Source organism: Poromitra crassiceps (assembly GCF_964638095.1).
Source record: "Poromitra crassiceps genome assembly, contig: HAP1_SCAFFOLD_2156, whole genome shotgun sequence".
NCBI classification, from domain to species: domain Eukaryota; kingdom Metazoa; phylum Chordata; class Actinopteri; order Beryciformes; family Melamphaidae; genus Poromitra; species Poromitra crassiceps.
In genome coordinates this window covers 1-15090 of record NW_028150269.1, presented here as the reverse complement: position 1 = coordinate 15090, position 15090 = coordinate 1, and the positions used below count along the sequence as shown (strand labels likewise).

At 42.6% G+C, this 15090-nt stretch overlaps 1 protein-coding gene across 1 annotated transcript; it reads left to right on the top strand.

The window, feature by feature from the left end:
- Positions 1 to 7935: 7935 nt before the first annotated feature.
- Positions 7936 to 14866, top strand: LOC310772166 (solute carrier family 2, facilitated glucose transporter member 2-like; the record flags this gene model as incomplete). Its single annotated transcript, XM_083664609.1, has 10 exons — positions 7936 to 7950; positions 8838 to 8933; positions 10143 to 10339; positions 10578 to 10702; positions 12226 to 12341; positions 12637 to 12799; positions 13139 to 13245; positions 13966 to 14046; positions 14383 to 14487; positions 14765 to 14866. Coding segments are annotated over 10 exons (1107 nt in total), but the record flags the coding sequence as incomplete, so codon positions are not given.
- Between the last annotated feature and the right edge of the window lie 224 nt (positions 14867 to 15090).

Sequence of the window (15090 nt, the reverse complement as noted above, 5' to 3'; positions counted from 1 at the left end):
GGTAGATTAGCTGCAGACAGACAGATACACACACTCACACTGACATGCACTCACTCACACGCACGCACGCACACACACACACACACACACACACACACACACACACACACACACACGACCGAGCACGTGAACCCCTCTGGGATAATAATGATGGTACAGGTTCAGAGAGACTTCAGGGTCAAGTTGCCCTTCAGGACAGCCCAGTTTACCCCCTCCTAACCTTAACCATTTGTGGGGACAACTCAGAACAGTAAATGGAGAAAAAGCCAGCACTCCAAATGTCCTTTCACGGGTTTTAATAGTTCCTCAAACCGGGCAGCAGCAACGAATGTTTCAGCCAAAGGCCTTCCTCAGCATTGTGAACAGTCAGGGCAACTTCATGGACAGCATGCTAAGCTGCTTGCTTTGGCTACACCAGGGATTTTCAAAGTCTGAGACTGTGGGCCTCCCCTTAGACAAAGCTAGGAAAAAGCTGCCCCCCCCCCTTCTTAGTTTACTTGCTTAGTTCCATTCAATTCCTGGATGCCATTGCTATATGATTATTTTAGTTGACCCCATAGACACTCAACAATTGAGCCAAGATAGTCTGATATTGCTGTTTGACATACTTCAGGCTACATCAAGGCATTATTTGTTTCTGACTCTGGGAAAGTGTAAAATCCCCCCAAACTACTGTATCTCTGAACTATCCAATGTGATCTCCTTTTGATCAATCTAATAGCTTATGTAATATTTTTCACTTCCATTCACTGAGCCTCCCCTGAAACTGTTTGGTGCCTCCCATTTTGAAAACCTCTGGGCTATACCATTGACTGTTAAGACCAGTGGTCCCCAACCACCGGGCCGCAACGCATTTGGTACCGGGCCGCGAGCCTGTGTGTGGTAGTTGAAACATAGTTTCAAGTTGACGTTTATTTATGTTTGTAGTTAAAACAAAAACATAAATACTGTATAGCCTACATACAGTACAACACAAAAGGCTGTTATTTACCCTTTGTCGCCACCTGGTGAGTAAATATATATGTAACTAAAACCATTAAAATTGACAACCGGTCCGCAACTTTTTTTTCCATGTATCTACCGGTCCTTGGCACAAAAAAGGTTGGGAACCCCTGGTCTAGACCAGTAAATTTAATTTATTGTGCTTTACTGCCCTCATGTGGACACCAGTTGTATTACACTGACAAACTACTAGAAAGTTCAGACCATAAGTGTCAATGCGACTAGGGATTCTGCAACATACCTGTATGCTATCATACTTTAGCCTGGGTAAACCCAGCCTCCACGTGACCTCTATGTGCTATCAGTCACGAAGAAACTTTTCATATTTGATTAAAATACAATTGTTTCTTATATTTCATCACAATCTGTGTGTCAAGGTTAGCCTAGAGGGGTGGGAGGTGTGTTTGAGTTTTGTTTCCATTGGACCTGCGATATAATGTGAAAAACTGAAATTAAAAGACCTTGATCAAAAAAAAGGTTAGCCTAGTGATGAGAGAGTCAATTGTTGAACCTGCTACCATGGGTCCGAGTCATTGCATGGTAAAGACTCCCAAAAAATTAACACATTATTAATGAATCCATCCAAGTTTTAGAAGGAAGTAAAGGAAACTATCTCCTCCCTTTTGCTTGTTAGGAAATATATTTATAATTTTTTCTTTCTCGTACTTAATGTGCTGCTGCTGTCTCCATCAAAGCCTTGCTCTCACTAGAACTAATTAGTTAGATAAAAGAAGCAAATAAGCAAATGTGTTTATTTTTCTCCACTGACGAGGCATCTTTGGCGTTTCCTCTTTTCCAGCCTATATCCATTCTAACCAGATCATGGGCTGGGGGGAGAAGGCCATAGAGATCCGCTCGGTGGAGACGGGCCACCTGGACGGAGTCTTCATGCACAAGAGAGCTCAGAGACTCAAGTTCCTCTGTGAGCGCAACGACAAGGTGAGACACACTGCAGGCCTCCAACTCTATTCTTTTAGCCTCTCTTGTTCTTATTTCATACTTTTAACCTTGCTCTCCCTCAAATCTTGCATTGTTCTGTCTCCAAGTTGAGTTAAGTCAAGTTACTGTAAGTCAACTTTAGAGCCAGGTCTGAGTCTTGAGTCCAGAGTTATTTTGGCTCAGACTTGAGTTGGTTTCGACTTTCTGTCTGCCAGCTTGTCTGATCTCTCCGTGGATTCAGTTGATTGACTGAGTGCACAATATTCTCAATATTGACAATATTGATATTGGAATGCAATCAAAAAATATTTCTGCCAGTGAAATCCTGTGGTCTTGATGGAGACTTGACTTGCTCTGGTCTTGGTTTTTACTCAGACTCCACTAAAATTGTATCTTGATTATAGCACTGCCAATCTGGGAACCCAGTCTATTTTGGCATGGAAATAGACTCTGGGACAGCCGGACCTTTTTTTAGGCTTCCTGTACAGTGCAAATCTTCCGCCCGGGACTTACGCCTCCGTGCAGTGTTGCTCTGTTGTTGTACTGGCGAATAGAAGAGTTCTGGTCCTGAACGCTAGTGAATATATCAGAATTTGGACATTTAGCCTTCAAAATAAAAGCGATGCAATGTATGTTTTTAAAAGGGACCAGTGCGCAGAAGTGGAAGTCCTGGGCGATGATCCGCGCTGTACCAAAGTCTATTTCCTTGCCAAAATAGACTCTGGGTTCCCAGATTGTAGCACCGCTAGGGAGACACATGTAAGCAGCACGTGTAGGCCAGAGCAATCTAGTAAGAGAGTGGCTTCAGCGGGGGTCCAAAATGTGGATCCAGGAAGGGGGCTCTTGCTACGTTTTAATGCATAAAATAAAGCTGATAATATACAACTAGATTATTTAAATGTCTGACCCTTTCAAAGTACATCCCAAATGGTCCATTCTGCTGCAACTCGACAGCGCTCCTTAATCCAGAACCTTACTTCCCAAAAGTTCCTTTTTGCCAAAAGTTTGCAATGTAAAAAACGAGTCCATTGGAGTGAATGGAGATGTCTCTTTGTATCTCTTTGTATCTATGTATTCACATACACAGCAGCAGTAAGGTGGGAATGGAACTCATAGAGAGGCAAAGTGGAACGTCACTTCCTGCTTCAGCACTGTACCAGAGATTTTCATCCGCCATTTATTTTCCCATAGACATTTCATAAAATGCTTATAAAATAGTTGTACTTCGTCGAACCAAACGGTTCAGCTAACGCTATAATCGGGAGAGACCATAGAACATTTCACTCGGACCAAAACTTAAAAAACAACATCGACAAAATATTTTCTTTAAACCCGCATTTTTTTAACGTTTTGGTCCCAGTGAAATGTTATGCGATCTCTCCTGTGCTACAGCCTCTCTCCTGTGCTACAGCCTCTCTCCTGTGCTACAGCCTGACGAAGACCCAGTGAGGTTGAAACGCGTTGCGTTTTTCTTGCCCGTGTCTCCTATTTTTTGAAGTTGTACATTGTATTGTAAACCTGTGCAGGTTACCTGTGTACCAACACTTCTGCATTAAACCTGTGCAGGTTACCTGTGTACCAACACTTCAGTCAGTCAATTAAATTCTTCTCTAAAAAGAAACCAAGAAGCTCCTTTTTCCACTATTGATCGCTCCTGTTTCGAAATATATCTGTACCGTTTGGTTTGAAACCAGTAAAACTATCTTTATACGCATTTTACGAAATGTGTATGGGAAAATAAATGGCGGATGAAAATCTCTGCTACAGTGCTGAAGCAGGAAGTAGGCGGTCACTTTTTTTTTTTTTATGTACCGGTATTTTATTTATAGCATTTTTGAGTTTAACACAACAAAATCAGACAGAAGACAAGACAAGGAAAACAAAAAAACAAACAACAACAAGACAACTGCCATATCAAAAAAGTGCTCATATGCATATCAGTCCATAGAGTAGTGCAAAGTCCAGTTTGTCCACAGATTTGTTGAAGACCAGAGAATGAGTCAGTCCACAGAACCAAAAATCCATGCAGAGTCGAGGAAAGTCCAGAGACCGGGTAGGAAAGTTCAGATTAAATCCCAGCAGTTCAACTTTCAGTACAAAACAGAGCAAAATTAAGCCACAGGTTGACTCCTCCTCTCATTTTTAACATGTTCATTAAATGGTCCCCATATTCTGAGAAACTTATGGTGAGTGTTGGACAGAGTATCCCGAATTTCTTCAAGATATAGACAGGACACCATGTCATTTAACCACTTCTTGAAACAAGGAGGGGAAACTGATTTCCACTCTCTCAGAATAACCCTTTTTGCTATGACCATACCGAACATGAGGGCTTGTTGTAAGGCTCGAGGAAGAGTCAAAGAGTGTTCAGAGCAACCCAGTATCAGTAGGCGGGCACTTTGCCTCTCTATTGGAATGCACTCTTGCCCAGAGCCATATAGATAAAAACTAAAAATAGGTTATCATTTGACAGCTTTTATAGGTACGACGGATCGGTGGAAAATGCTGAACAAAGCGTTCCTTAAAACTGACCTGTACCTATCAAAAACACACTGAAAAATGCATATTAAAACATTTAAAAGTTTGATTCCAAACAGAGATATCCACGTTTTGTAAAATGTGATGCTTGCTTTTACAGAATAATAGCATGAAAATAAAATCCACAACTGACTATTATTGATTTTGTTAACTTTTACTTAGCTTTTATCCTTTGTTTTCCTCATTTATTGAGAAATGAACATCAGGTAACAATTTATTTTGTAGCATTTTGAACTGAAGCCTATGAACACATTCTCTGTCGTCCAGGTGTTCTTTGCATCGGTGCGTTCGGGTGGCAGCAGCCAGGTCTTCTTCATGACCCTCAACAGGAACTCTATGATGAACTGGTGATGGCTCCTCCCACTTTCCGCTCTGCCTCGCTCTCCCATTGGCTGGCCCCGGTGATCCCATCTCAGCCCGAGGTTCATCTCGCACCAATCAAACGAACTGCCGGACTGGGAGGCCCGGACGTGAACTCTTGACACTGGAGAGACTAAAAACGCTGTAGAAAATGTCAAAGATATTGTAGTGAAAAAACAACACAACAACAAAGACCTGATCTAAACGAAGAGACATGTTGCCCTGGATACTGTTGGGTCATGCAGAAGCCATCGCTAACTCAACTGCAAACTGGGTGCCACTGGCTTTCCAAATACTCTCTTCCTCTGTCTGTCTGTCTTTCTGTCTGTATCTCTGTCTCCCACTTTGTCTGTCTCTGCCTCCTTTCTCTCCAGAAGGACCAGTGCATTCAAGGGTTCAACAACTGTAGAACCACTGTAGAAGTACGCTATACCCCCCGCCTCCCTCTGTCTCTCCCCTCCCCTCTGCTGTCATAGGCGGTCTCACGGTAACGGTATGCAAAGATGGCCGCCCGTGTCCCTTTAAAAATGAAATATCACCGCTCCATCCTGTCTTCCTGTCTTTTGTCCTCGTTCCCCCTCTCCTCTTCTCCTCCCCCCTGCCCACGTCGTCCGACCTCAGTCTCCCTGTCTTCACTCTTAAGTCTTTAAACTCCGAAGGTGCTGCATCAGATATACTGTAATATTAAATGAACAATGAGAGCATCGTTCTGTTCATTAGCTATGTGGGTTTTAATTCTGTTATTTTTACCCTGTGTAACAGTTTGGAGTCAGTCGGTTTCCGAAGCTTGACGAAATGTACAGCACATCTGTGTTTCTGAATCAGGATATTATGTGAGTGAGTGAGTGCGTGCGTGCGTGAGTGAGTGAGTGCATGTGTGTTTATGACTCGATATTGAAATGACAGGTGATTCACTCCAAGAGTCCCGTTTAAATCAAGTAGGAATCACAATGGGACGTTGACATGAAAGAAAATGAACTGAGCAAATCTCTTTCTGTGTGTGAACTAGACTTAACGCGATAAATGCAACATTGGGTGCGTTTACATGCAGATTTGTTATTCGGATATTATCCTATAGATACTGTTTATGAGTCGGTGGATCTAAACACCAAACGTTATCACAAAGCCAATCAAAGTATCTTTTGATTGTTGCAGTGTTTCCATTTGGTTAAAATGGAAATACTCTGAATATTCTGTTTATTCATGAATACAGGGATATTGTTAGTATGGGATATGAAGATGCATTGAAACAGCTTATCCTGAATACAACCTGAACAAGGATAGGTATCCAGAATACTCTGTGCATGAAAAAGCCCTCATTGTTCAAAGCTCTCTCTACGTGTCCTATTGATGCTCCTCCCTGATGGATTCTTCTGATTTTGGCTCCTAACTGTTTGTACGGTGCCTAGCATGATGTAAGCAAAACCCAAACAGAGGCCCACAGGTTATTCCTGTCATTTATAATTAATATTATTATATGCATTACATTTTCCATGTGTTATGATTTAATTTGAACACATTGACGATATGTCTCTCTGCAATGGAGATGTACATTAATGACTTTAAGCCAAGTTAACTTGATTTATTCTTTGAAAGGAGTAATCGAATATGTTATGATAAAACGTTGCCATTTCTTTTTTAATGTGTTATTTAGTACTGATCTATCATTAATGCATACTGTATTAAGTTTGTAACACTGTATTAAGGGCAGGCCAGTCCTTGCATAATGGCGCCTCATTCCATGTTCGAGAGCCATGTGATGCAGATCTGTCTTTTGCTCTGGTGGATACAGAGTTAAGATCATCCTCTCCAATGACACAATGACCATGTGAATTGAGGCTTTCCTTTATTTCTCTTTCTATTAACGGATTAAAAGTAAGGCATTTTTCTGTAGCATTGCCAAGGCCGCCGCAGTGATCGTTTCACACGTGCATCGTTAGGTGTTTCTGTGCAGCTGTACTGTGCGTTAGGTTTACTGATCTAGTCTCTGTTAGGGGGAGCAGGCTAACGTTTTAGCAATAACGAGCTGAGCTGAAGAAACCATGTCTTCCCTGTGTGTGTGCGTGCATGTGTCTGTGTGTATGTGCAACAAGCAAGATTGTTTTTGTGTTCATGTGTGTATAAGGGGAGGTATCCCTATATTTGTCCATCATGGCGTTCAGCCTTCCTATTGGAAAGGCTGACGGTCATTACACTGAGGACTCTCCTTTCAAAGATGGAACCACTGTATTCTTTATTATTTGTTTTGTTTTATTTTGAAAGAGCATTACTAATGTCCTGATTTGTTTTATTTTGAAAGAGCATTACTAATGTCCTGATTTGGGGTTTCTTTGTTTTGTAAAAGAGATGCTGTAAGAGAGAAATAAATTAAACTAGAACATTAAGTTTTCTTGCTGGAGTCACACCTATTTTGTGTGTGCGTGTGTGTGTGTGTGTGTGTGCATGCGGGCGTGCGTGCGAGAGTCTATTCTGCAAGCGTGCATTTTTGCATCATCTGAGATATCACCGACCCTCAGACTTTGTCCCTCCCAGAAGTATATCATTAACCCTAATTGTGTGTGTGTGTGTGTGTGTGTGTGTGTGTGTGTGTGTGTGTGTGTGTGTGTGTGTGTGTGTGTGTGTGTGTGTGTGTGTGTGTGTGTGTGTGTGTGTGTGTGTGGGACAGAGTTAAGTGCTGCCCAGATGTCACAAAGAACACCACTTTCAATCTGAGCAGCAACATGTACCTAATTAATATGGTTATTGGTCTATTGGCCAGATATACAGTATTCAATGCCATATCATACTAAAATGTATCATTATTTACCATGTATCAGTATATAGCGTCACAGAGAAAATTCAGAAACCAGTCTTTCCACCCCAAATAGACTCTACACTGTCAGTTTTCTCATGGTTTTTAATTCCTTCCCACAGGAGTAATGTGTGTCTGTGTTAGAAGGAAGAAAAGAATAACTGTTTTATGCATACAAAATGTGCTGTCAGCAGGTATGTCCGTGTCTGTGTGTGTAGATCAGAGTGTGGGCACAGCATGTTGATCACACTGGCTTTCATTGATCATTACCTTCGGCTGAGCAAGGGTTGACACTCTGGACCATCATGGAGTCAGGGAAGGTAAGGCGATTCTTCACAAACACATTCTTTACAAAACAAGGAACATATTTGACCAATTTCATACAAAACAATGTGAGTCCTCTTTTTGCAACCACATGGTTTTTCTTGGGTTTTACATGTTGGCACAACAATGTTGTGACATGAGGCTTTATGCTCTCAGAGGGCTGCATACTGTACTGCAGAGAAATGAACAGCTTCTTATGCAGAAAGGTTTGGTTCTTTATTCACAAACAGTGATTTATTTCTTTTATGTTTGCATTTAAGGTAATAAATGTCATACATTTTGATTCACTCAAATCAAATACAAGTCAAATTAAATTATTTTTTATGTAATAAGGTTGTCAGAAATAATGTACAAAGCAGTGATGAAACTCACTTGACTGTGGGAGTCCGTCCATTAGTATAGATGACATTTTTTCTGACAGGAATTGTCAGATTGTAATAATATTGTGTTTCTTTGACATACAGTATGAATTTCTAGCACTGCAGAACCTGTGTGTGTGCGTGCGTGCGTGCATGTGTCTGTGTGAGCCCGCACATCTCTACATGCATCTGTGTTTGTGTCTGTATTTGTCTGTATTTTTGTGTTTTTGTATATTGATTGGACACAAAATGTTTTATCTTTTTGTGTCAATAAAATAACTAACTACTGTGTGTACATTGTGTGTACATTTGTGTGAATGTTTGCTCACTTATGTGCTTGCTGGTGTGTGTGTGTGTGTGTGTGTGTGTGTGTGTGTGTGTGTGTGTGTGTGTGTGTGTGTGTGTGTGTGTGTGTGTGTGTGTGTGTGTGTGTGTGTGTGTGTGTGCGTGCGTGCGTGCGTGTGCGTGTGTGTCCATGCGTTCATGTGTGTCTTCATCATATTGATTAGCCTTCCCTCTGGCAGCAGCTAACAGGTACTCTGGCCCTGGCTGTGTGCACGGCAGCTCTGGGGTCCCTGCAGTATGGTTACAGTTTGGGAGTCATCAACGCACCCCAGAAGGTAGGCGCTTCTTATTGGTCCACCTCAGAAGGTAGGTGCTTCTTATTGGTCCACCTCAGAAGGTAGGCGCTTCTTATTAGTCGCATGAGTCTGTCCAACACATTTTTTTGAGTCTCCCCTACAGTAGCAAAAGGGTGTGGCCTATCAAGACCAAAACCTCACTCCATCACAACAGTTTTTCCTATGGCAGTCAAACTCATAAATACTCCCCTCGACTTTCTGCAGACACTCACACACACACACACACACACACACACACACACACACACACACACACACACACACACACACACACACACACACACACACACACACACACACACACACACATTTATATACAGTATATGATCTTTCATTCCCTTTCATTTATCATTTTGTAAATTTTTATATTTTATATACATTCATATTTTCAGTGTTTCAGTGTTCTGACTACTATAGCATTGCTTATGCTTTTTGCCCACTGTCTATTGCTAGTGTAGTGTCTGTATATTGCACTGGATGCCACTTTACTTTTTGCTGCTTTTGTTCGTCTCCTATTTGCACACCAAGCTAAATTATTTGTGCATATGTACCGCCAAAAATAAATCTGAATCTGAATATTGCGTTGAAATGAGTTTAGTTCAGGTAGACAATGGACTTAATTCATTACAATCCACGACAGAGAATGTTTGCTGCCTAATATATAATTACTGTAATCATTAATCTAGTTACTGTAAATGCATGGTACTGTATATCAAATAGGAAACAATGAAGACTTGTTCCCAATTAGCCTTTCAATTAGGGGCAGGAGGATCACAGACTCCCAGCAATCAATATTAGATAATATATACCAAAGATCAAATTTACTGTTAGTTAAACATATTTCCATTGTTCTACAATTGAAGTATATACATTTTGTCAATGTCAATGATCATCTAAAAAGATGCAAAGTGTTACCTGTTTTACAGCAAAATGTATGGATAATTAATCATAAATACACAAGCCATTTGTAAAAGAGATTCCCACAGAATCCATGATGTGCATGCATGTGTGTGCACATTCTGTGTGTGTGTGTGTGTGTGTGTGTGTGTGTGTGTGTGTGTGTGTGTGTGTGTGTGTGTGTGTGTGTGTGTGTGTGTGTGTGTGTGTGTGTGTGTGTGTGTGTCTTTTCATGTCTCTGTCTCTGCACACAGTCACAAAAATCAACAAACATCCCCATGTCATACATAGGTCATTGAAAGGCACTATGGGCGATCACTGGGGGTGTGGTCAGACAAGGCTGCCGTCCTATCAGAGAACAGCACAGAGGAGGAGGCGGGTGCACACCCTGCCGTGGTCATGTATTGGTCGTTGTCGGTGGCAATCTTCTCCATCGGCGGCGTGTTCTCCTCCTTCCTGGTGGGATTTGTGGGAGACCTGAGAGGGAGGTGAGGAAGAAACAAGAAGTGAGAAGCCATCTTTTTAGGATCAATATGCAATACTGCCACTAGGGGTGTCAGAGCTATAAATGATCAATATGCAATACTGCCACGGTGTAGCTCCGCCCCTACTGCCACAGTGTAGCTCCGCCCCTGCTGCCACGGTGTCAGAGCGATAAATGCCCTGATCCATCATGTGCCTCTATCTCCCTCTGTCATCTGTCTCTCCCTCCCTCCCTCCCTGCAGGGTGAAGGGGATGTTAGTGGTCAACGTCCTGGCTATAGCTGCTGGACTGCTGATGGGGTTGTGTAAGATGTGGAAACCTCACCTCATGGTCATCTCAGGCCGCGCTGTCATGGGCTTCTACTGTGGTACAGTAAAACACATGTTAATACCCTCAGTTCATATTCACATCCAGGGTCCAAACTTAGCTTTTTTGTTCACCAGCCAAATGACTAGTGAATGGTGGCTGATGAGTGAAGCGAATATTCCAGGCACTTGCATAATTTACCAGCTTTTGGTGGCTGGTGTTAATTTTGGACCCTGTTCATATCATTGAACATTGTAATCATAATGTACATGGGATGCACTATGAGACAAACTGCCCTTGATGTAGAGACACTATTATGGCTTTATAAAACACAACGTAAAATAACTTCCCATACACACATGTATGCCTTCTACAAGTTGCAGAAGGCTTATTAACTTTAAAATGAAAATCTGTAGTAGAGTATAAAATCAAATATATGTACAACAAATATTTTGATTTTGTTTTTTAGATGATATAAAATTATGTGTGCACATAGCGATACTATTATACTCTAAAGCAGTGGTACTCAACCTTGCACTACTCAGGAGCCACACTGACAAACAAAAGCTTTGCAAAAGCCACAATCCAAAAAAAGTCCCTTTCCTCCCATTATTTTATTAGATTTTTTATTTATTTATTTTAAGTAGGACTTAAAAGAGCCACAATTACCCATAAAGGAGCTGCATGTGGCTCTAGAGCCTCGGGTTAGGGTTAGTATCACTGCTCTAAAGGTAAACACACATAGGTGTGCAGAGACGTTGGTTACAGTCATACAATTATAGTGTGTGTATTATAAAGTGTACAAAATAGGAGTGCTTCCCTAATATTAAGCTGCACCCACTTTTGCACAACCCCAGTTAGCCTAGCAATAAGGGGGTCATAACTCTCACCTGTGCAATAAGGGGGTCATAACTCTCACCTGTGCCGTGTTTCTCACTGACAGAGCAGGGCCTGTTTTGCATGCTGAATGTACACTAACAGGCAATGTACACCAGATGTGTTACTGCTGTGTTGCAGATCCGGTAAAACTGCCAGATCGACTCTCGCCTATGTTAATAGATGGGCAATGCATGCAGTACAGAAAGATGACGCACCTGTTCTATTTTTGTCGGAACCCACATGTGTCTGACAGAGTAGACATGAGTGTGGGTCTGTTCGCAGCTGTACTGGAGCTGTACCGCATCTGTTCCGGACAGGGGCGTAGGCAGAAATTCAATTATGGGTGGGCCTGGATAAAATTGGGTGGGCCTGGATAAAATTGGTGGGGCAATTGCATGACGAAATTTTGCGCGCAAAGCGTGCAAAATTCCTAGATGTCATGAAGTCGTCATGCATTAGACTCTGGAGATGATGTGCCCTGCGTTTTTAACCTACAAAACCATTAGCTAGCAAGGCAGCAGCAAGTTTGCCTCTAGAAAACAAACTTTTTTTTTTTCTTCTTTTTTTTTTGGGTGGGTCAGGGCAAGAAGTGGGTGGGCCTGTGCCTACCCAGGCCCACCCGTAGAAACGCCCCTGGTTCCGGAGCTGGTGGACATTAGCCTTTAGAGTCAGCTAGCCCATGCTGTGTCTGTGTGTGTGTTTCAGGACTGACCTCGGGCCTGGTGCCTATGTACATTGGAGAGATTGCTCCCAAGGCGTACAGAGGGGCTCTGGGTACATTACACCAGCTGGCTATAGTCATTGGCATCCTAGTCAGCCAGGTGAGGTGCACACCCAAACACGCACGCACACATGCACGCACGCACACAGATGGATGTGACATGTATCTTATCTAAATATCATTCAAAACAGCAGCATCTATACATTGATATAATGCAATGAGGACCCGCAATCAAAAGCTTAAACCAATGGAATATGAGTGAGGGAAATAGGCAGTTTTATTTGATAGGAGGGGCCACGGGACTGTAAAAAAAAGAGAGATGTTTTTATTGGTTTCAAATATACATTTAGCCCTTCTGAGGGCACCATGCAACATGCTGTTCTCTGTGTGTGCAGGTGATAGGCTTGGACTTCCTGCTTGGTAATGACGATATGTGGCCCTTGTTGCTGGGTTTGTCTGGGGCTCCAGCGGTGTTACAGTCCCTGCTGCTGCCCCTGTGTCCTGAGAGCCCGCGATACCTCTACATCAAACTGGGCCAGGAGCAGGCCGCCCGCAAGAGTAACACACACACACACACACACACACACACACACACACACACACACACACACACACACACACACACACACACACACACACACACACACACAGTCTCCTACACTGTCTCTAGCACACATGAGTTTATACACACACACACACACACACACACACACACACACACACACACACACACACACACACACACACACACACACACACACACACACACACACACACACACAACACACACACACACACACACACACACACACACACACTCTCTCTCTCTCTCTCTCTCTCTCTCTCACACACACACTCTGCGTCCTATCCTCCACCCCCCTGTGTTTTGCTGTGCAGGTCTGTGTCGCCTGAAGGGGGAGTACGACCCCACTCCTGATCTGGAAGAGATGAGGAGAGAGAAGGAGGAGGCGGAGAAGGAGGACAAGATCTCCATCCTTTCTTTGGTAGGTCCCTATGGTAGGACCCTATCATAGAGGGTCAGATATTCAAATGCAAATGTGATGATTGTCCAGTGTTACATTGCTTAATATTCAATATTCAAGCATGCAACTGATTGTAGCAGAAACATTTGGGTAACTTCAAACTTAAAATATAATCCATATATGCTTATTTTAATCCAAGCAATCATTTTGTAGGCGTCACTTTTTTCTATTTCTTTAATGATGGATATCTTACTTTGGAATAAATACTTTTGCCTGAGCCACCAGAACACTGCAATTACACTAGAATTGCTCTGGTGCTGAGCAATCTTTACCCATGCAGCTTAGGGTAGCATTCCTCCTCGGGGTGGGCAGAGGCACCCTGTCAATGGGCCAAGTTAATCAGTAATAATCATATTATAACATCTTTAATCATTACTTAATTAGGTAATAATGACTATAGTAGCTGTAGCTTAGAGGGTATCTGTGTGTTAGCCAAGGGGTTTGTAAAAGCTGAGTGACAGGAAAGATAGGGGAGAGAGAATACATTCAACACACACACACACACACACACACACACACACACACACACACACACACACACACACACACACACACACACACACACATCATCATCATCATCATCATCATCATCATCGCAAGTACATGCTAGCTGTGAGTTTTTGCCCTGTTCCACAATATCCACTTTACTGTAGCCTACATTGGGTTTGTCTTATCTCCTAGATCCGCTCCTCTGTCTACAGACAGCAGTTGTTTGTGGCGCTCATGATGCACCTCTCCCAGCAATTATCTGGCATCAATGCTGTGAGTGTCAATTGTGTTTTCTATCTCTCATTCAGTTGCTTTCAATTCAGTTCAAATCCAGATGTTTTATGGCAGGATAAGATGACATACAGCTAAGATGATGCTCAGAGAATAAGTGCACATTAGCAAGACTAAAAGACAACTGATGAGTGTTTTTATGAGCAACTGAGGTTTGTGTTGCTCTGCAGCTGTACAGCTGTATTCACTTTGCTGTCAAGAATCACAAAATGTAATCAGCCATAGGGAATTTGACTATCTATCACTTTATAAGCAGAGCACATTAGTTTGTGTGTTAATGGCAACTTCTCAAAATCAATGTTTGTTTTGGTCCCTAAGATCTTTTATTACTCCACGGCTATCTTCACCCGGGCTGGTGTCAGTCAACCAGTGTATGCCACCATAGGAGTAGGAGTCATCAACACCATCTTCACTCTGGTGTCTGTGAGTAGCTACACACACATGCCCCAGATACAATCAGACATGCACAATCAGATGCACACACAAACACAGACACATAAACACACATTTACACACCACAAAAGTATACACACACACACACACACACACACACGCACACACACACACACACAGACACACAGACACGCAGACACACACACACACACACACACACACACACACACACACACACACACACACACACACGACACACACACACACGGCCTTACACACGGGCTTACAGATGAACTGTGTGTTCCAGGTTGCTCTGGTGGACAAGGCTGGAAGGCGTACTCTGGTCCTGGCTGGTCAGGCAGGGATGTGCTGCTGTGCCATCGCCATGACAGTGGGCCTCAAACTTCAGGTACAGTCAGCCTTCACAGCCACTGTCTCCAATGTCTGTCAACCAATAAACCGGAACATCCCCCCACTAATAGGAATGCACCAGTTCATGCAAATCTGTGGTCTTTATTGCCATAGTAATTTTTTCTTTTTTTACGTGTAAATTGGAAGGAGGCGGGCACTTCAAGTGTGGTCACCCAGGGCCACACACTGTATTAATCCGGGCCTGACTGTATGTCACTTTAT